At 43.7% G+C, this 23,729-nt stretch overlaps 1 protein-coding gene across 2 annotated transcripts in view; it reads left to right on the top strand.

The window, feature by feature from the left end:
- Window positions 1-23,729, top strand: part of PDE7B (phosphodiesterase 7B) — a 638,072-nt gene that overhangs the window by 476,919 nt on the left and 137,424 nt on the right. The window contains exon 1 of one of the 2 annotated variants that reach the window (XM_077289319.1): window positions 8,326-8,892. The exons of the other annotated variant lie outside the window; for it this stretch is intronic. Within the exon in view, the coding sequence (XP_077145434.1) occupies window positions 8,670-8,892 (223 nt within the window). The 5' untranslated portion in view covers window positions 8,326-8,669. Of the gene's footprint in view, window positions 1-8,325; window positions 8,893-23,729 lie in introns of those variants that run through there. 2 annotated transcript variants of the gene reach the window in all.

Below are 23,729 nucleotides of genomic sequence, written 5' to 3'. Positions count from 1 at the left end.
CCCAAACGTTGTTGTCCAATTTGTCCTGAGTACGCTGATACCCTATCTACTTATCTAGATGTGTTGTGAGAACTTTGAACCCCCAAGTGTTTCACTACAGTTTATAACGCAGAGCTGTGAAAATAAAGAATCCTTTTTTTTCCACAAAAACTATTTTTAGCCCCCAGTTTTGTACTTTTCCAAGGGAAACAGTGTAAATTGAACCCCAAAAGTTGTTGTCCAAATTGTCCTGAGTACGCTGATACCCTATATTTGGGGGGGAACCACCGTTTGGGCACATGGCAGAGCTCGGAAGGGAAGGAGTGCCATTTAGAATGCAGACTTAGATGGATTGGTGTGCAGGCATCACGTTGCATTGGCAGAGCCCCTGATGTAACTAAACAGTAGAAACCCCCCACAAGTGACCCCATATTGGAAACTAGACCCCCCAAGGAACTTACCTGGATGTGTTGTGAGAACTTTGAACCCTCAACTGTTTCACTACAGTTTATAACGCAGAGCCGTGAAAATAAAAAATATTTTTTTTACACAAAAATTATTTTTTAGCCCCCAGTTTTGTATTTTCCCAAGGGTAACAGGAGAAATTGGACCCCAAAAGTTGTTATCCAATGTGTCCTGAGTACGCTGATACCCCATATGTTGGGGTAAACCCCTGTTTGTGCGCACGGGAGAGCTCAGAAGGGAAGGAACACTGTTTTACTTTTTCAACGCAGAATTGGCTGGAATTGAGATCGCATTTGGAAAGCCCCTGATGTGCCTAAACAATGGAAACCCCCAATTCTAACTGAAACCCTAATCCAAACACACCCCTAACCCTAATCTCAACTGTAACCCTAACCACACCCCTAACCCTGACACACCCCTAACCCTAATCCCAACCCTATTCCAAACCGTAAATGTAATCCAAACCCTAACCCTAACTTTAGCCCCAACCCTAACTTTAGCCCCAACCCTAATTTTAGCCCCAACCCTAACCCTAACTGTAGCCCTAACCCTAGCCCAAACCTTAGCCCTAACCCTAGCCCTAACACTAGCTCTAACCCTAGCCCTAACCCTAACCCTAGCCCTAACCCTAGCCCTAACCCTAGCCCGAACCCTAGCCCTAACCCTAGCCCTAACCCTAGCCCTAGCCCTAGCCGTAACCCTAACCCTAGCCCTAACCCTAGCCCTAACCCTAACCCTAATGGGAAAATGGAAATAAATACATTTTTTTAATTTTTTTAATTTTTCGTAATTAAGGGGGTGATGAAGGGGGGTTTGATTTACTATTTATAGCGCGTTTTCTAGCGGATTTTTGATCGGCAGCTGTCACACACTAAAAGACGCTTTTTATTGCAAAAAATGTTTTTTGTGTTACCACATTTTGAGAGCAAAAATTTTTCCATATTTTGGTTCACAGAGTCATGTGAGGTCTTGTTTTTTGCGGGACGAGTTGACGTTTTTATTGGTCACATTTTCGGGCATGTGACATTTTTTGATCGCTTTTTATTCCGATTTTTGTGAGGCAGAATGACCAAAAACCAGCTATTCATGAATTTCTTTTGGGGGAGGCGTTTATACCGTTCCACGTTTGGTAAAATTGATAAAGCAGTTTTATTCTTCGGGTCAGTACGATTACAGCGATACCTCATTTATATCATTTTTTTACGTTTTGGCGCTTTTATACGATAAAAACTTTTATAGAAAAAATAATTATTTTTGCATCGCTTTATTCTGAGGACTGTAACTTTTTTATTTTTTCGCTGATGATGCTGTATGGTGGCTCGTTTTTTGCGGGACAAGATGACATTTTCAGCGGTACCATGGTAATTTATTTCCGTCTTTTTGATCGCATGTTATTCCACTTTTTGTTTGGCGGTATGATAATAAAGCGCTGTTTTTTGCCTCGTTTTTTTTTTTTTTTTCCCCTCCGGTGTTCACTGAAGGGGTTAACTAGTGGGACAGTTTTATAGGGCGGGTCGTTATGGACGCGGCGATACTAAATATGTGTACTTTTATTGTTTGTTTGTTTTTTATTTAGCTAAAGGAATGTATTTATTGGAACAATAAAAAAATTTTTTTTATTATTTATGTAGGAATTTTTTTTTTTTTTTACATTTTTACTTTGCCCCGGGGGGAGGGGGGGGCATCACAGTAAAGTGACAGATCGCCGATCTGACACTTTGCTATGCACTGTGTCAGATCGGCGATCTGACGTGCACAGCAGGGAGGCTTCCCGGCGCTTGCTCTGAGCAGGCGCTGTGACGTCACCTCCCTGCAGGACCCGGATGCAGCCCCGCAGCCATTTCGGATCCGGGGGCTGCAGGGAGGAGACGCTCGGTACAAGGTGAGCACATCGCCTTGTACCGATTGTCTCAGGGAAGCCCGCAGGGAGCCCCCTCCCTGCGCGATGCTTCCGTGTACCGCCGGTACACTGCGATCATGTTTGATCGCAGTGTGCCGGGGGTTAATGTGCCGGGGGCGGTCCGTGACCGCTCCTGGCACATAGTGCCAGATGTCAGCTGCGATAGTCAGCTGACACCCGGCCGCGATCGGCCGCGCTCCCCCCGTGAGCGCGGCTGATCGCGCTGGACGTACTATTCCGTCCTTGGGAATTAGGGCCCACCTCACATGGACGGAATAGTACGTCCAATGACAGAAAGGGGTTAATTTTCTAGCAAAAATATTAGATTTTTCAATGGAATTGTACAGTCATTGGGTGACATTTAAGGTGGAAATAGTTTTGAAATTATTCTTCTTGCTATTTTACATGCCAACAAATGTTTTTTTTTTAATAGGGATGTGTTGTTATATAAAGATGACAGAATGAGAACTGATCTGTGGAAAATCGATTTCAAGTTAAATTTTCTGAAATTTGCAGTTCCCCGATAATTCGAATAGTTTGAGATTTGATTTGGGCAGATCAGACATAAAAAAATGCCCAGCGTCATTTCTTGCACTGCTGAAGAATCACAGAGCGAGCTAGGCACGCTTCCCCATAATGCACTGCAGCTATCACATTACATCGTTTAGCGAAGCCAATCAGGAGAGATTATCACAGCCAGTACAAAAGATGAGGGCAGACCAAGCAGCGCCATTTTATGTTTTTACAGTGTTGGGATAGGAGACCAGAGAACACAGCCTATTCTACATAGGGGCATAAAATGGCCACAATTGGATTGTGTTGACCTACTGCACTAGTGGAGCAGATTGAAGATGGGAGAGGTAGTCAGTCTGTGAATAATAATTCATCATGTGAGATAAGGAGTTACTGTTCCTGTATAGTTAATGTGATTGTGAATTCATTGTTCTGTGATATACTGCAGTAACAGCACAGAACCTTAATAATAGCATTTTAGATGTAACCATGGATTACCCAAGCTACTGCAATACCCTGCACAGGTCGGGTAAGCGACATAGCGAATCAGAAGAACAACACTACATTTCTAATTAGAGGTATTTGCTAATGTGAGTATTATTACACCTACTCTATATATTGGGATAGGATCGTGAAGATGGGAATACCCCTATAAGTATGTGTCATCAATTCTGTAGTCTTTGAAAATCTATGTGAATAATATTTCATTATTTGATATTAAAACCATAGTGGGGAAAAATGCTGAGGTACAAGGTGGGCGGTGTAAATTTCATGCAAACACGCTCAAAGTGTTAAAAAGGTTGCCCCCAAATGATAAACCCTTTTTAAGGCCATGTTTATTTAGTCAGTATTTTACCACCTGTATTTGTAAGCCAAAACCAGGAGTGGGTGATAAATACAGAAGTGGTGACGTGTTTCTATTAGGCCGGAGTCACACTAGAGAGGAATACAGATGAGTGCTCTGCGAGAAAAAATCGCATAGCACTCAGACCCCTGTTAATCTATGGGGCAGCTCCCATCACCGTTTCTTTTCTCGGCCGTATTATATATGCCAGTGAAATCGCAGCATGCTGCAATTTGCAGCGTACATTGGCCGAGACTCGCCAATGAAAGTCTATGGGTGCGAGAAAAACTTGCACACCACACGAACCATCAGTGTGACTTTCGAGAAATACGCACCGGTGTCCTTAGAAAAGCCGGCAATTCTTGTGCTGTGTACAGTAAAATCACACTGACAGGTTAGAATAGCTAGAATAGATATATACACATAGAATAGGTGTATATATACTGTATATATATATACACACTACCGTTCAAAAGTTTAGGGTCACCCAGACAATTTTATGTTTTGCATGATAACTCATACTTTTATTAATCAAATGAGTTGCCAAATGAATTGAAGATCTAGTCCAGACATTGACAAGGTTTGAAAAAAAGGTTTTTATTTGAAATAATAATTTTCTCCTTCAAACTTTGCTTTCGTCAAAGAATGTTCCCTTTGCAGCAATTACAGCATTGCAGACCTTTGGCATTCTAGCAGTTAATTTGCTGAGGTAATCTGGAGAAATTTTACCTCATGCTTCCAGAAACCCCTCCAACAAGTTGGTTTGGCTTGATGGGCACTTTTTGCGTACCATACGGTCAAGCTGCTCCCACAACAGCTCAATTGGGTTGAGACCTGGTGACTACGCTGGTCACTCCATTACAGATAGAATACCAGCTGCCTGCTTCTTCCCTAAATAGTTTGTGCATAATTTGGAGGTGTGCTTTGGGTCATTCTCCTGTTGTAGGATGAAATTGGCTCCAATCAAGCGCTGTCCACAGGGTATGGCATGGTGTTGCAAAATGGAGTGATAGCCTTCCTTATTCAATATGCCTTTTACCTTGTACAAATCTCCCCCTTTACCAGCACCAAAGCAACCCCAGACCATCACATTACCTCCACCATGCTTGACAGATGGCGTCAGACACTCTTCCAGCATCTTTTCAGTTGTTCTGCGTCTCACAAATGTTCTTCTGTGTTATCCAAACACCTCAAACTTGGATTCGTCTGTCCATAACACTTTTTTCCAATCTTCCTCTGTTCAATGTCTGTGTTCTTTTACCCATATTAATCTTTTCCTTTTATTAGCCAGTCTCAGATATGGCTTTTTCTTTGCTACTCTGCTCTGAAGGCCAGCATCCCAGAGTCGCCTCTTCACTGTAGACGTTGACACTGGCGTTTCGCGTGTACTATTTAATGAAGCTGCCAGTTGAGGACCTGTGAGGCGTCGATTTCTCAAACTACAGACTTTAATGTACTTGTCTTGTTGCTCAGTTGTGCAGCCGGGCCTCCCATTTCTCTTTCTACTCTGGTTAGAGCCTGTTTGTGCTCTCCTCTGAAGGGAGTAGTACACACCGTTGTAGGAAATCCTCAGTTTCTTGGCAATTTCTCACATGGAATAGTTTTCTTTTCTAAGAACAAGAATAGACTGTCGAGTTACACATGAAAGTTCTTTTTTTCTGGCCATTTTAAGAGTTTAATGGAACCAACAAATGTAATGCTCCAGATTCTCAACTAGCTCAAAGGAAGGTCAGGTTTATAGGTTCTCTAATCAGCCAAACTGTTTTCTGCTGTGCTAACATACTTGCACAAGGGTTTTCAAGGGTATTCTAACCATCCATTAGCCTTCTTACACAGTTAGCAAACACAAAGTGTCATAAGAACACTGGAGTGATGGTTGTTGGAAATGGGCCTCTATACACCTATGAAGATATTGCATTACAAACCAGACGTTTGCAGCTAGAATAGTCATTTACCACATTAACAATGTATAGAGTGTATTTCTGAATCATTTAATGTTAGCTTCATTGGAAAAAAATATGCTTTTCTTTAAAAAATAAGGACATTTCTAAGTGACCCTAAACTTTTGAACGGTAGTGTGTATATATATATATATATATATATATATATATATATATATATTTATGTCAGTGACACACACATATATATATATCTTTATATTGCATATAGATATAGATAGAAGAATAGTCGGTAATTAATTTGTAGGCTTCTGTAAAATCAATGCAGGAGCTGACAGGATAGGAGACATGGTTTACATTCAGTAAATCCATGCAGAATAGTTTGACATATAGATGTGTGTGACCAATACAATTAGTATAGTGTGTGTACAAATTATGGGACTTATATGTATTTAATAAAATAATCTTTTCAGGGAAGAAAATGGCGTGGGTCCCGAGCAATTTTTTGCGCCAGAGAGGGAAAGCTAGCAACTGGGGCAGATGTTTATAGCTTAGGAAGGGGTTAATACCCATGGATCTTCCCAGGCTATGAATCTCAGCTCGCAGCTGTATATTTAGCCTTTACTGGCTATTAAAATAGGGGGACCCCCCAAAGAAATGACGTGGGGTCCCCCTATAATAGCCAGAAAAGGCTATGCAGACAGCTGCGGGCTGATATTCATAGCCTAGGAAGGGGCCATGGTTATTGCCCCCCAGCTACAAACACCAGCTCACAGCCACCCCAGAAACGGCGCATCTGCACTTAGCCTCTCTCTTCCCACTGCCCTGTAGCAGTGGCATATGGGGTAATAGGTGGTTAATGTCACCTTTGCATTGTAAGGTGACATCAAGCAAGCTTAGTAATGGAGAGGTGTCAATAAGACACCTATCCATTACTAATTCTATAGTTGTTAATGGGTTAAAAAAAAGACACAGCCAGAAAAAGTGTTTTAATGAAATAAAACACTAAACACAGTTTGACTATTTTATTGTTACTGCTAATCCATGCGACGCCCTCGATCTCCTGTAAAAAAGAAAAAATAAGAAAATCACAATATACCAAACCTGTCCGGCGTTCAGTCTGTCCCACGCCATAATCCATATTTGGGGGATATACAGGTTTACAATCGGGAGCGGTGCTAATGCGACCGCCCCGGCTGTAAACTACTGGGGAATGAATGAGAAGCTGCCGGCGCAGTATCAGTGACTAGAGCTGACATCACTGAAGCTGCGGTCCCTCATAGCCTGAACTCAGATGAACTCTTGAGCGTGGTAAAATGCCAGCTGATTTTCCCACGCTCAAGAGTTCAGTGCGGGTCAGGCTGTGAGGGAGCGCAGCATCAGTGACATCACCTCTATTCACTGAAGCTGTTCTTGCAGCCGACATGAACTGCTGTGACCTCATCCCTGGCATTTTCCCACGGTCCTGAATTCAAGGAGCATGCTTTGACGAAAGCAAAGTTTGAAGGAGAAAATTATTATTTCAAATAAAAATCTTTTTTTCTAACCTTGTCAATGTCTGGACTAGATTTTAAAATAATTTGGCAACTCATTTGATTAATAAAAGTATGAGTTTTCATGGAAAATACAAAATTGTCTGGGTGACCCTAAACTTTGGAGCCGTAGTGTGTACACTATATATACACCTATTCTAGGTGTATATATCTATTCTATCTATTCTATTATAACCTATACTGTACGTGGCAGATGATTTGCCAGCTTTTAATCTAGCTATCTAATATATATATATATATATGTTTTGAAGAATATTTTGTTTTAAAACGATTTTTGTATTACAAACTTTTCTTCTGATTCTTCCACTCCTGGTTTTGACTTACAAATACTGAGGTAAAATACTCACCAAATACTGAACGTGTGAATGTGGCCTAAGAATTAGTGAACAGTAAAAGCTGAGAGCTGATGCACATTTTCTTGCCAGAGAACCATAGTACGGGTATGTGCACACTGAGGCGCCATTCATCTAGACCGGCAGAGGGGCAAGCCGGAGAGTGAGATCCCGATTCATTAAGAAAACTGGTTTTCGCCATCAGCCAGGAAATGGAGCAAGGTTTGTGACGTAAGGAGCAAATTCATGACAAACTGCGGTCACGGTGCTCCATCATCAACTTTTTAAAGCTTTTTATGAGAGTTTTCTGGCTTAAAAGCTTGGCCCACAAGAATGAACCGACATGCAAACCGTACATTCGTTAAAAGTGCTATGTGAAAAAAAAAAGGATAGAACTTGTATGAGAAAAACTGATGTGTGAATGAGCCCTAGGGGTGAAGCCATTACTATTCGATGCACCATTTTTTGGGGGGAAACGGCTGTGGGGGGCCTTGTTTACATGGCTGAACATCTACAACACGTAACCGCTGCAGTCAGTCATTGAGCTCAGCAGCCTCACACATTCGCCATAAGTCGTCAGTGGCTGTAGAGGTAGATGGCTGCCTTCCCTACATTGCCACTGGCAGTCAATGTCTGAGGAAAAGTTCTGCCGTAGGTGCTGAGGTAGTTCCCTCACAGTATAAGCTGCCATTAGCCAGGAGAAAGAGCTGATCAGGGAGTTACACATGTGCTGCTCTCTGCACCACCAGCATGGCCGCACATACCTGTGTGTGACTGACAAACAGCACAGAGGTCATTACATGGCACCCGTGCCCTCCTGACAATGCAGCCAGAGGAAGGAAGAGCTGGCGCCCTGCCAGCACAGGGGAAGGAGGCAGCTGCTCTGTGCGCTCCTCTCTCACTCACTCCCTGACTGAACTGCTGGGCTCACACCGTGCACTGAGCTGCCCCAGCACCTACTGGCTGCTAACGGAGACCCTACAAGCTGTTCCTGAGGGGGAGAAGACATGACACGAGGCAGAAGCCAGGGGGAGCGTCAGCCCCAGCACTCAGCCTCCTGTCTGCACGGTGTCATGTGCGTGAAACCGATTTCATAGACTTGTTATTCCGTCCCGAGGAGCCAGCAGCCTCCTGCACTCACAGGGCTCGCGGCTGTGTGCCCGGTGTGCCCCTGTGCAGGGCAGGATGCCAGTGCTGGATCGCGGCTATAACGAGAGCTGGAGGACAGGTGAGGTGCTGCTACCGACCTGCATGGGGGCTATGCCAGCCTACCACTCGGGGAGCCTGCTCTGCGAGATGCCCGAAATCTTCGAGATGGTCAAACTGCTGTGGGAGTCAAAGAATGGCATCCTGAGTGCCAAGCACAGGGACCTCCAGAGCGACGTGGATGCCCTGGGGGCACTGCCAGGTAATGGCCAAGGTAGATGGCCGGGCACTGTATGTGTATATAGATAACTAATATAGTGTGTGTGTGTGTGTGTGTATAATGTATGTGTGTCTATATATATATGTATAATGTATGTCTGTGTGTGTGTATATAATGTATGTGGGTGTAATGTGTGTCTATATATGTGTATAATGTATGTCTGTATGTGTGTGTATATACAATGTATGTGTGTATAATGTATGTGTGTCTATATATGTGTATAATGTATGTCTGTATGTATATGTGTATATACAATGTATGTGTGTGTAATGTGTGTGTCTATATATGTGTATAATGTATGTCTGTATGTGTGTGTATATATAATGTAGGTGTGTGTATATAATGTGTGTGTCTATATATGTGTATAATGTATGTCTGTATGTGTGTATACAATATAATGTATGGGTATATATATTTATTTCACTGTATAGAATAATTGGAAGTTTGCCTTTGTTTTTGGAATATGTTAAAATTGTTCATGGAGCAAAATATAATTACCTTATTTTGTAAATATATTTACATTGTACATATGTAATATGTATATATTATGTATACAGATTTCCTCTACAGAGATATCTATGTATAGGTATAGACTGGACAGTGGGTAACCCAATGCATTGACACCAACTCTTCTATATTCTCACACAAAACGATTGGTCTCTTGAAGTGTACAGGCATGTTCCCTTCCCAATATGAGACAGGGCAACATATTGGAAAATATTGACATTGCGTAATTGGAAGTTATTCATATATAATAAATTATTTAATTTTTAGTGCTTAAAAATAGTTACATCCATGTTTAAGACTCCCTCACCCTTCCTCCTAGTAAGAAAAGACTGATACTAAATGGTAACTCGTACTTGGACTAGTTATATCAAGTCTTTATTTTTCTATTGGTATATTACCAAGTTATGAAAGGGATAGAGAAATAATAGAGGCAGAGACAGACAATGCACCGACGCTAGCTGTGAATGCGCCGCAGAACGGGGGCAGCGGATGCAGTTTTCCAACGCATCCGCTGCCCCATTGTGAGGTGCGGGGAGGAGGGGGCGGAGTTCCGGCCGGGCATGCGCGGTCGGAAATGCTGCAGACGACGCACCAAAAAACGTTACATGCAACGTTTTTTGGTGGCGACGGTCCGACGCAACCGTCGCATGATGGTTGCGACGTGTGGCAATACGTCGCTAATAAAAGTCTATGGAGAAAAAACGCATCCTGCAAGCACTTTTGCAGGATTCGTTTTTTCTGCAAAACGACGCATAGCGACGTGCAGTGCACGACACTAGTGTGAAAGTAGCCTAAAGCAACAAACAAGACTTGTGGTTATACAGTCATGGGCGAGAATGTTGGCACCCTTTAAATTGCTCCAGAAAATGAAGTATTTATCCCAGAAAATTATTGCAATTATACCTGTTTTGTTATACACACATTTATTTCCGTTAGGTATATTGGAACAACACGAACATATGAGGAAAAAAAGGCAAAATGGTCCGGACAAAATTGTTGTGTTGGCTCCCCCAACTTACTGTAATATTTGGTTGCGCCCCCTTTGTACAAATAACTGCAATCAATCGCTTCCTATAACCACCAACAAGCTTCTTACACCTCTCTACTGGAATTTCGGATTCACTCTTCTTTTTAAAACTGCTTCAAGTCATTGATTTGAAGGGTGCCTTCACCACATAGCAATTTTAACCCCTTCACCACCTTGGGTTTTTCCGTTTTTCCCAGTGCCATAAAAAAAAATTCAAAGTGCGTTGAAATTGCAAAAAAGGGCAATTCTACAATTTTTTTTTTTTTCCATGTTCAATAAATGCTAAATTGACCTGCCATTATGATTCTCCAGGTCAATATGAGTTTGTAGATACCAAACATGTATAGGTTATTTTTTATTTAAGTGGTGAAAAAAATCCGATTCCACCTGCAGCTGTCAGGGGCACATGTCAGCTGATGAAATTAGCTGACGTATCAGAAAAGTTGTGGGCTCATCGCCGGAGTCCGCAGCATACAAGGGGAGGCGACCTTGGACGTAGCTATACGTCTAAAGATCGGAAAGTGGGTTAGATCTCTCCACTTGTGTTCAATGGGATTTGCATCTGGACTAGTGATGAGCGAATATACTCGTTACTCAAGATTTCTCGAGCACGCTCGGGGGTCCTCCGAGTATTTTTTAGTGCTCGGAGATTTAGTTTTTCTTGCCGCAGCTGAATGATTTACATCTGTTAGCCAGCATAAGTACGGTACATGTGGGGGTTGCCTGGTTGCTAGGGAATTCCAGGCAGTGATGCATTGGAATAGTAGTCCTAATCATTGGTGATACTGCAATTCTCTTGTGATGTAGCATCTTTTTTTTACAGTAAGGGGAATTTGGGTGTAAGCACAAGTGCATCATATAGAAAGTGACTGCATATGCTTGGTGATAGGCTGTTTGGCTGTAAGCCGATTAAGTCAAGTAAAGCCGATCGGTTTGCCCCAAGGTCACAGCAGAGATCTCACACTATTCTATGGTCACTTTATACTTCATCTTGGTTGTTTTAGTTTTTCAGAATTACGGTATTATCTGTTTAGGTTTCTAGTGATATAGCCAGCTGTTAAAATTACATTGCACATGGCTGGAAGACATACACAAAATCAAGTTTTCTTCCAAACGTTCTGAAAATGTTCTGCATATCTACCCTTCCATCATGGTAATCCAGCATGTCTAATGGATAAAAACATGTTGCACAATCCTCATAACTCTGTCTTTTTTCTGGACTGACACATAGGCCTTCCCTGGTACACTGTAACACTATCACAGCTTTGAGCACTACTAGGTCTTTACAGGTTTTTAGTCTTTACATGTAAAGAAGAATGTGTCAATTAATGGACAAACTGGGCTTTGAAGTGGGGAAATGGCCCGAAAATGCTTGTTCAGGCAATTAATGACTAAGATGGGACACTGCTGCAACCGGTAATTGGCTGAGTGGGCTTTTCCAGCCATTTCTGGTGTGTTAAGACTGGGCCAGGAAGTCAAGACCGGCAAGTTAGAGTGAATATTAATAAATAGTGATTTTCATCTGCTAGACAACCTCTTTAAGGGTTTATGATGATATATAGTAGCAGAAGTCTTGACAGATTTTTTTACCTTTATAACACATTATTTACCCCACATCCTGTGGTCGTGATCACTACTTAAAATGTCTCCACCTATCATTTCAACCTGACAAATAAGGAGCACAATTTCCTCTGTGTATTAACATGGTAGCAGCATGATTAAATTAGGTTTTTGTTATAGCTTCTAAGGGGAAATAAAAGGAATGATTTATAGAGATAGGAATGCAACTGATTCAGAGGTTTACATTTTGTGATCTGTCTCTTTAGGCCTGTAACCTACATTTATTCCCAATTTCTTTCTGCATTCTTTAAATACCATCGGATATAATTTATTGCCACTGTCCATCAACATAAAGCACTAGCTGCCCTCTAACATGGCTGGAAATAGGAATCGTTCTAGATAATATTATTGCATCTAGTGGCAAATGGCAGATGGTTTCCTTTCAAAATGCAATTTTGATACTGGAAAATATAAAAAGACTCCTGTTTACAGGGCAAGAGACTTGGGAAAAGCACAAATGATGAAAAGTGTATACAGCAGACCATAAGGAACATGCCATTTAACCCCTTCCCGACCTGTGACACAGCGTATGCGTCATGAAAGTCGGTGCCAATCCGACCTGTGACGCATATGCTGTGTCACAGAATGATCGCGTCCCTGCAGATCGGGTGAAGGGGTTAACTCCCATTTTACCCGATCTGCAGAGACAGGGGGAGTGGTACTTCAGCCCAGGGGGGGTGGTTTCACCCCCCCCGTGGCTACGATCGCTCTGATTGGCTGTTGAAAGTGAAACTGCCAATCAGAGCGATTTGTAATATTTCACCTATGAAAATGGTGAAATATTACAATCCAGCCATGGCCGATGCTGCAATAGCATCTGCCATGGCTGGAGACCCCGATCTGTCCCCACCCCACCCCATCGATCGCCCCCCCAGTCGTCCTTTTTGCCCCGATCTCCGTTCCGCTCCCCTCCTCCCTCCTGTCGGCTCCCCCGGTCCTCCTGTCCGCTCCCCAGGTCCTCCGATCCCCCCCCCATGTTCCGGTCCCACCCCCCCATACTTACCTAGCTCCGATGTCCCTCCCGGTGTCCGGCCGTCTGCTTCATGGGCGCCGCCATCTTGGAAAATGGCGGGCGCATGCGCAGTGCGCCCGCCGAATCTGCCAGCCGGCAGATTCGTTCCCGCACATTTTGGTCGCTGTGATAAGTTCTATCACAGCGATCAAAATAAAAAAAATAGTAAATAAATCACCCCCTTTATCACCCCCATAGGTAGGGACAATAATAAAATACAGAAAATATAATTATTTTTGTTTTTCCATTAGGGTTAGGGTTAGGGGTAGGGTTAGGGGTAGGGTTAGGGGTAGGGTTGCACTTAGGGTTGCACTTAGGGTTGCACTTAGGGCTAGGGTTGCACTTAGGGTTGCACTTAGGGTTGCACTTAGGGCTAGGGTTGCACTTAGGGTTGCACTTAGGGTTGCACTTAGGGCTAGGGTTGCACTTAGGGTTGCACTTAGGGTTGCACTTAGGGTTGCACTTAGGGCTAGGGTTGCACTTAGGGTTGCACTTAGGGTTGCACTTAGGGCTAGGGTTGCACTTAGGGTTGCACTTAGGGCTAGGGTTGCACTTAGGGCTAGGGTTGCACTTAGGGCTAGGGTTGCACTTAGGGTTGCACTTAGGGCTAGGGTTGCACTTAGGGTTGCACTTAGGGCTAGGGTTGCACTTAGGGTTGCACTTAGGGTTGCACTTAGGGCTAGGGTTGCACTTAGGGTTGCACTTAGGGTTGCACTTAGGGTTGCACTTAGGGCTAGGGTTGCACTTAGGGTTGCACTTAGGGTTGCACTTAGGGCTAGGGTTGCACTTAGGGCTAGGGTTGCACTTAGGGTTGCACTTAGGGCTAGGGTTGCACTTAGGGTTGCACTTAGGGCTAGGGTTGCACTTAGGGTTGCACTTAGGGTTGCACTTAGGGCTAGGGTTGCACTTAGGGCTAGGCTTGCACTTAGGGCTAGGGTTGCACTTAGGGTTAGAATTAGGGTTAGAATTAGGGTTAGAATTAGGCTATGTGCACACGGTGCGGATTTGGCTGCGGATCCGCAGCGGATTGGTCGCTGCGGATTCGTATCAGTTTTCCATCACGTTTACAGTACCACGTAAACCTATGGAAAACCAAAACCCGCTGTGCCCATGGTGCGGAAAATACAGCGCGGAAACGCTGCGTTGTATTTTCTGCAGCATGTCAATTCTTCGTTTTACACCTGCTCCATAATAGGAATCCGCAAGTGAAATCCACACAAAAAACACTGGAAATCCGCGGTAAATCCGCAGGTAAAGCGCAGTGCGTTTTACCTGCAGATTTTTCAAAAACTGCGGAAAAATCCACACAAATCCGCAACGTGAGCACATAGCCTTAGGGTTGGAATTAGGGGTAAGACTAGGGTTAGGGGTGTGTTGGGGTTAGGGTTGTGGTTAGGGTTGGGATTAGAGTTAGGGATGTGTTGGGGTTAGTGTTGGAGTTAGAATTGAGGGGTTTCCACTTTTTAGGCACATCAGGGGGTCTCCAAACGCGACACGGCGCCTGTCATGGTTCCCAATGGCAAGGGAACGTAAGAAACATATAAGTAACGAACGAGCTCTCGGGTGATGGAAACTCGAGTTGACCGTGAGCTAAATCTACCACACAACTAACAGTAGCCAGGGAGCATACCTACGGCTTCCTATATGCCACGCGCCAGCCGGAGGACTAACTACGCCTGGTAGAGGAAGAAACAGACCTGGCTTACCTCTAGGGAAATACCCCAAAAGATGATAGCAGCCCCCCACATGTAATAACGGTGAATTAAGAGGAAAAGACATACACAGTATGAAAGTAGATTTAGCAAAGAGAGGTCCACTTACTAGATAGCAGAAGGATACAAAAGAGGACTTCACGGTTAACTGAAAACCCTTTCAAAAACCATCCTGAAATTACTTTAAGACTCCTGTGTCAACTCATGACACAGGAGTGGCAATTTCAGCCCGCAAGAGCTTCCAGCTACAGAGAATTACAAAAACTGCAAACTGGACAAAAGGTACAAAACAAAAGGACAAAGTCCACTTAGCTGATCAGCAGACTAGTAGCAGGAACATGCAACCGAAGGCTCTGGTTACAATGATGACCGGCAAGGAAATGACTGGAGAGCAAGGCTAAATAGGAAACTCCCAAACACTGATGGAAGCAGGTGAACAGAAGAAGCAAAGTGCAAACAAGTCACCAGTACCACCAGCAACCACCAGGGGAGCCCAAAAAGCGGATACACAACAGTACCCTCCCCTTAAGGAGGGGGCACCGAACCCTCACAAGAACCGCCAGGGCGATCTGGATGAGCCCTATGAAAGGCACGAACCAAATCCGAGGCATGAACATCAGAGGCAGTTACCCAAGAATTATCTTCCTGACCATAGCCTTTCCATTTAACCAGATATTGAAGTCTCCGTCTGGAAATACGGGAGTCCAAGATCTTCTCTACGACGTACTCCAATTCACCCTCCACCAGCACAGGAGCAGGAGGTTCAGTAGAAGGAACCACCGGTACCTCATATCTCCGCAACAACGACCGATGGAACACATTATGGATAGCGAAAGATGCCGGGAGGTCCAAACGAAAGGAAACAGCGTTAAGAATCTCCAAAATCCTATAAGGACCTATATCCTATAATAAAATCCTATAAGGACCGATGAACCGAGGCTTAAATTTTGGAGAAGAAACCCTCATAGGGACAAAACGGGAAGACAACCACACCAAGTCCCCAACGCGAAGGTGGGGACCAACACGACGACGACGGTTAGCAAACTGCTGAGTCCTCTCCTGGGACAATTCCAAATTATCCACCACTTGTCCCCAAATCCGATGCAACCGATCCACCACCGCATCCACTCCAGGACAATCCGAAGATTCAACCTGACCAGATGAAAAACGCGGATGAAACCCTGAATTGCAAAAGAAAGGAGAAACCAAAGTGGCAGAACTAGCCCGATTATTAAGAGCAAACTTCGCCAACGGCAGAAAGGCAACCCAATCATCCTGATCCGCAGACACAAAACACCTCAAATAAGTCTCCAAAGTTTGATTAGTTCGCTCCGTCTGGCCATTGGTCTGAGGATGGAATGCAGACGAAAAGGACAAATCAATGCCCAACCTGGCACAGACTGCCCGCCAAAATCTAGACACGAACTGGGTACCCCTGTCAGAAACGATGTTTTCCGGAATACCATGCAAGCGAACCACATTTTGAAAAAACAGAGGGACCAACTCAGATGAGGAAGGCAACTTAGGCAATGGCACCAAATGAACCATTTTAGAAAAACGGTCACACACCACCCAGATGACAGACATCTTCTGAGAAACAGGGAGATCCGAGATAAAGTCCATAGAGATGTGCATCCAAGGCCTCTTCGGAATAGGCAAGGGCAACAACAACCCACTAGCCCTAGAACAACAAGGCTTGGCCCGAGCACACACATCGCAAGACTGCACAAAAACACGCACATCTCGAGACAGGGAAGGCCACCAGAAGGATCTAGCCACCAAATCTCTGGTGCCAAAAATTCCCGGATGACCTGCCAGAGTAGAAGAATGAACTTCCGAGATGACTCTAGTGGTCCACTCGTCAGGAACAAACAGTCTACCAGACGGACAACGATCAGGTCTATCCGCCTGAAATTCTTGCAAAGCACGTCGCAAATCTGGAGAGACAGCAGACAAAACCACTCCATCCTTAAGGACACCAGCAGGTTCAGAATTCCCAGGAGAGTCAGGCTCAAAACTCCTAGAAAGAGCATCTGCTTTCACATTCCTAGAACCCGGTAAGTACGAGACCACAAAATTAAACCGGGAAAAGAACAACGACCAACGTGCCTGTCTAGGATTCAGGCGCCTGGCAGACTCCAAATAAATTAAATTCTTGTGATCAGTCAAAACTACCACCTGATGTCTGGCACCCTCAAGCCAATGACGCCACTCCTCAAATGCCCACTTCATGGCCAAAAGCTCCCAATTACCAACATCATAGTTTCGCTCGGCGGCCGAAAATTTTCGCGAAAAGAACGCACAAGGTCTCATCACTGAGCAGTCGGAACTTTTCTGCGACAAAACCGCCCCCGCTCCGATCTCGGAAGCATCGACCTCAACCTGAAAGGGAAGAGAAACATCAGGCTGGCGCAACACAGGGGCAGACAAAAAGCGGCGCTTAAGCTCCCGAAAGGCCTCCATGGCAGCAGGGGACCAATTGGCAACATCAGCACCCTTTTTAGTCAAATCCGTCAGAGGTTTAGCAACGCCAGAAAAACCAGCTATAAATCGACGATAAAAATTAGCAAAGCCCAAGAATTTCTGGAGACTCTTCAGAGAAGTAGGCTGCGTCCAGTCGTAAATAGCCCGAACCTTGACAGGGTCCATCTCAATAGAAGAAGGGGAAAAAATATACCCCAAAAATGAAATTTTTTGAACCCCAAAAACACACTTTGAACCCTTTACACACAAAGAATTCTCCCGCAAAACCTGAAAAACCCTCCTGACCTGCTGAACATGAGACTCCCAGTCATCAGAAAAAATCAAAATATCATCCAAGTACACAATCATAAATTTATCCAAATATTCACGGAAAATATCATGCATTAAGGACTGAAAGACAGAAGGTGCATTAGAAAGGCCGAAAGGCATTACCAAATACTCAAAATGGCCCTCAGGCGTATTAAATGCGGTCTTCCACTCATCCCCCTGCTTAATTCGCACCAAATTATACGCCCCACGAAGATCAATCTTAGAGAACCACTTAGCCCCCCTTATGCGAGCAAACAAATCAGTCAGCAAAGGCAACGGATACTGATATTTGACTGTAATTTTATTCAGGAGACGATAATCAATACAAGGCCTCAGAGAGCCATCCTTTTTAGAGACAAAGAAAAAAACGGCTCCTAAAGGTGATGAAGAAGGACGAATATGTCCCTTTTCCAGGGACTCCTTAATATACTCGCGCATAGCAGCATGTTCAGGTACAGATAGGTTAAACAAACGACCCTTTGGAAATTTACTGCCAGGAATCAGATCTATGGCGCAATCACAATCCCTGTGAGGAGGGAGTGAACCAATCTTAGGCTCTTCAAAAATATCACGATAATCAGACAAAAATGCCGGAATCTCAGATGGAATAGATGACGAAATGGACACCATAGGAGAGTCCCCATCCCCAGCTTAACACAGACATAGCCTTCCAGTCAAGGACTGGGTTATGAGACTGTAACCATGGTAATCCAAGCACCAAAACATCATGTAAATTGTACAACACAAGGAAGCGAATCACCTCCTGATGGTCTGGAGTCATACGCATAGTCACTTGCGTCCAGAACTGTGGTTTATTACAAGCCAAAGGTGAAGAATCAATACCCTTCAGAGGTATAGGGACTTCCAGAGGCTCTAAATCAAACCCACAGCGCCTGGCAAAGGACCAGTCCATAAGACTCAGAGCGGCGCCAGAGTCCACATAGGCATCCACGGTAATAACTGATAATGAACAAATCAAGGTTACAGACAAAATAAATTTGGACTGTAAAGTGCCAATTGAAATGGACTTGTCAACCTTCCTAGTACGCTTAGAGCATGCCGATATAACATGAGCAGAATCACCACAATAGAAGCATAACCCATTTTTACGCCTATAATTCTGCCGCTCGCTTCTGGACATAACTCTGTCACATTGCATTTTCTCTGGCGTCTCTTCAGAAGATACCGCCAAATGGTGCACGGGTTTGCGCTCCCGCAAACGCCGATCAATCTGAATTGCCATTGTCATGGACTCATTCAGACCTGTAGGCGCAGGGAACCCGACCATAACATCTTTAACGGCATCAGAAAGGCCCTCTCTGAAATTTGCCGCTAAGGCGCACTCATTCCACTGAGTAAGCACAGACCACCTACGAAATTTTTGGCAGTATATCTCCGCTTCATCTTGCCCTTGAGATAGGGCTATCAAAGCTTTTTCAGCTTGAATCTCCAAATTAGGTTCCTCATAAAGCAACCCTAAAGCCAGGAAAAACGCATCCACATTGAGCAACGCAGGATCCCCTTGGTGCCAATGAAAATGCCCAATTTTGAGGGTCACCTCGCAGCAAAGAGATTACAATCTTAACCTGCTGGACAGGATCTCCTGAGGAGTGAGGTCTGAGAGAAAGGAATAATTTACAATTATATTTGAAATTCAAAAACCGAGATCTATCTCCGGAAAACACCTCTGGTATAGGGATTTTAGGTTCAGAAATAGGAGCATGTATAACAAAATCTTGTAAATTTTGAACCTTCGTAGCAAGATTATTTAAACCTGCAGCCAAACTCTGAGGATCCATCTTTAAACAGGTGAGCTCAGAGCCATTCAAGGATTATAAGGAGAGAAAGGCAAAGGCTTTAATTAAAGCTGAAATACAACAGATCCAACTATGGAGCAAGCATAGAGGAAAAAGGGAAAAAAAAAAAAAAAAATTTACAGACTTCTTTTTTCTCTCCTTTCTTCTGCCAATAAGTTTAACACTGGCCGGTCATACTGTCATGGTTCCCAATGGCAAGGGAACATAAGAAACATATAAGTAACGAACGAGCTCTCGGGTGATGGAAACTCGAGTTGACCGTGAGCTAAATCTACCACACAACTAACAGTAGCCAGGGAGCATACCTACGGCTTCCTATATGCCACGCGCCAGCTGGAGGACTAACTACGCCTGGTAGAGGAAGAAACAGACCTGGCTTACCTCTAGGGAAATACCCCAAAAGATGATAGCAGCCCCCCACATGTAATAACGGTGAATTAAGAGGAAAAGACATACACAGTATGAAAGTAGATTTAGCAAAGAGAGGTCCACTTACTAGATAGCAGAAGGATACAAAAGAGGACTTCACGGTCAACTGAAAACCCTTTCAAAAACCATCCTGAAATTACTTTAAGACTCCTGTGTCAACTCATGACACAGGAGTGGCAATTTCAGCCCGCAAGAGCTTCCAGCTACAGAGAATTACAAAAACTGCAAACTGGACAAAAGGTACAAAACAAAAGGACAAAGTCCACTTAGCTGATCAGCAGACTAGTAGCAGGAACATGCAACCGAAGGCTCTGGTTACAATGATGACCGGCAAGGAAATGACTGGAGAGCAAGGCTAAATAGGAAACTCCCAAACACTGATGGAAGCAGGTGAACAGAAGAAGCAAAGTGCAAACAAGTCACCAGTACCACCAGCAACCACCAGGGGAGCCCAAAAAGCGGATACACAACAGGCGCCACCATTGATTCCAGCCAATCTTGCGTTGAAAAAGTAAAATGGTGCTCTCTCCCTTCCGAGCCCCGACGTGTGCCCAAACAGTGCTTTACCCCCACATATGGGGTACCAGCGTACTCAGGAGAAACTGATCAACAACTTTTGGGGTCCAATTTCTCCTGTAACCCTTGGGAAAATAAAAAATTGCGGGCTAAAAAATTATTTTTGAGGAAAGAAAAATGATTTTTTATTTTCACGGCTCTGCGTTATAAACTTCTGTGAAGCACTTGGGGGTTCAAAGTGCTCACCACACATCTAGATAAGTTCCCTTGGGGGTTTAGTTTCCAAAATGGGGTCACTTGTGGGGAGTTTCTACTGTTTAGGCACATCAGGGGCTCTGCAAACGCAACGTGATGCCCGCAGAGCATTCCATCAAAGTCTGCATTTCAAAACGTCACTACTTCACTTCCGAGCTCCGGCATGTGCCCAAACAGTGGTTTACCCCCACATATGAGGTATCACCGTACTCAGGAGAAACTGGACAACAACTCTTGGGGTCAAATTTCTTCTGTTACCCTTGGGAAAATACAAAAATCAGGGCTAAAAAAAAAATTTTGAGGAAAGAAAACGTATTTATTATTTTCACGGCTCTGCGTTATGAACTTCTGTGAAGCACTTAGGGGTTCAAAGTGCTCACCACACATCTAGATAAGTTCATTTGGGGGTCTAGTTTCCAAAATGGGGTCATTTGTGGGGGGTTTCTACTGTTTAGGCACATCAGGGGCTCTGCAAACGCAACGTGACGCCCGCAGAGCATTCCATCAAAGTCTGCATTTCAAAACGTCACTACTTCCCTTCCGAACCCCGACGTGTGCCCAAGCAGTGGTTTACCCCCACATATGGGGTATCAGCGTACTCAGGAGAAACTGGACAACAACTATTGGGGTCAAATTTCCCCTGTTACCCTTGGGAAAATAAAAAATTCAGGGCTAAAAAAATTTTTTTGAGAAAAGAAAAATTATTTTTTATTTTCATGGCTCTGCATTATAAACTTCTGTGAAGCACTTGGGGGTTCAAAGTGCTCACCACACATCTAGATTAGTTCCTTGGGAGGTCTAGTTTCCAAAATGGGGTCACTTATGGGGAAGCTCCAATGTTTAGGCACACAGGGGCCCTCCAAACGCGACATGGTGTCCGCTAATGATTGGAGCTAATTTTCCATTCAAAAAGCCAAATGGCGTGCCTTCCCTTCCAAGCCCTGCCGTGCACCCAAACAGTGGTTTACCCCCACATATGGGGCATCATCGTACTCAGGACAAACTGGACAACAACATTTGGGGTCCAATTTCTCCTGTTACCCTTGGGAAAATAAAAAATTCTGGGCTAAAAATCATTTTTGAGGAAAGAAAAATTATTTTTTATTTTCACGGCTCTGCGTTATAAACTTCTGTGAAGCACTTGTTGGTTTAAAGTGCTCACTATGCATCTAGATAAGTTCCTTGGGGGGTCTAGTTTCCAAAATGGGGTCACTTGTGGGGGAGCTCCAATGTTTAGGCACACAGGGGCTCTCCAAACGCGACATGGTGTCCGCTAACGATTGGAGCTACTTTTCCATTCAAAAAGTCAAATGGCGCGCCTTCCCTTCCGAGCCTTGCCATGCGCCCAAACAGTGGTTTACCCCCACATATGAGGTATCGGCGTACTCAGGAGAAATTGCCCAACAAATTTTAGGATCCATTTTATCCTGTCGCCCATGTGAAAATTAAAAAATTGAGGCTAAAATAATTTTTTTGTGAAAAAAAAGTACTTTTTCATTTTTACGGATCAATTTGTGAAGCACCTGAGGGTTTAAAGTGCTCACTATGCATCTAGATAAGTTTCTTGGGGGGTCTCCTTTCCAAAATGAGGTCACTTGTGGGGAAGCTCCAATGTTTAGTCACACAGGGGCTCTCCAAACGCGACATGGTGTCCGCTAACGATGGAGATAATTTTTCATTCAAAAAGTCAAATGGCGCTCCTTCCCTTCCGAGACTTACCATGTGCCCAAACAGTGGTTTACCCCCACATGTGAGGTATCAGTGTACTCAGGAGAAATTGCCCAACAAATTTTAGGATCCATTTTATCCTGTTGCCCATGTGAAAATTAAAAAATTGAGGCTAAAATAATTTTTTTGTGAAAAAAAAGTACTTTTTCATTTTTACGGATCAATTTGTGAAGCACCTGGGGGTTTAAAGTGCTCACTATGCATCTAGATAAGTTCCTTGGGGGGTCTAATTTCCAAAATGGGGTCACTTGTGGGGGAGCTCCAATGTTTAGGCACACGGGGGCTCTCCAAACGCGACATGGTGTCCGCTAACGATGGAGATAATTTTTCATTCAAAAAGTCAAATGGCGCTCCTTCCCTTCCGAGACTTACCATGTGCCGAAACAGTGGTTTACCCCCACATGTGAGGTATCAGTGTACTCAGGAGAAATTGCCCAACAAATTTTAGGATCCATTTTATCCTGTTGCCCATGTGAAAATTAAAAAATTGAGGCTAAAATAATTTTTTTGTGAAAAAAAAGTACTTTTTCATTTTTACGGATCAATTTGTGAAGCACCTGGGGGTTTAAAGTGCTCACTATGCATCTAGATAAGTTCCTTGGGGTGTCTAGTTTCCAAAATGGGGTCACTTGTGGGGGAGCTCCAATGTTTAGGCACACGGGGGCTCTCCAAACGCGACATGGTGTCCGCTAAAGATTGGAGCCAATTTTTCATTCAAAAAGTCAAATGGCACTCCTTCCCTTCCGAGTTCTGCCGTGCGCCCAAACAGTGGTTTACCCCCACATATGAGGTATCAGCGTACTCAGAACAAATTGGACAACAACTTTCGTGGTCCAGTTTCTCCTTTTACCCTTGGGAAAATTAAAAAATTGTTGCTAAAAGATCATTTTTGTGACTAAAAAGTTAATTGTTAATTTTTTCCTTCCATGTTGCTTCTGCTGCTGTGAAACACCTGAAGGGTTAATAAACTTCTTGAATGTGGTTTTGAGCACCTTGAGGGGTGCAGTTTTTAGAATGGTGTCACTTTTGGGTATTTTCAGCCATATAGAACCCTCAAATTGACTTCAAATGTGAGGTGGTCCCTAAAAAAAATGGTTTTGTAAATTTTGTTGTAAAAATGAGAAATCACTGGTCAAATTTTAACCCTTATAACTTCCTAGCAAAAAAAAATGTTGTTTCCAAAATTGTGCTGATGTAAAGTAGACATGTGGGAAAAGTTATTTATTAACTATTTTGTGTCACATAACTCTCTGGTTTAACAGAATAAAAATTAAAAATGTGAAAATTGCAAAATTTTCAAAATTTTCGCCAAATTTCCATTTTTTTCACAAATAAACGCAGAAATTATCGACCTAAATTTACCACTAACATGAAGCCCAATATGTCACGAAAAAACAGTCTCA

Source organism: Ranitomeya variabilis, chromosome 2 (genome assembly GCF_051348905.1).
Source record: "Ranitomeya variabilis isolate aRanVar5 chromosome 2, aRanVar5.hap1, whole genome shotgun sequence".
In the NCBI taxonomy this organism is placed as follows: Eukaryota; Metazoa; Chordata; class Amphibia; order Anura; family Dendrobatidae; genus Ranitomeya; species Ranitomeya variabilis.
The sequence above is the reverse complement of the archived record's forward strand: the minus strand, read 5'-3'. Positions and strand labels throughout refer to the sequence as shown.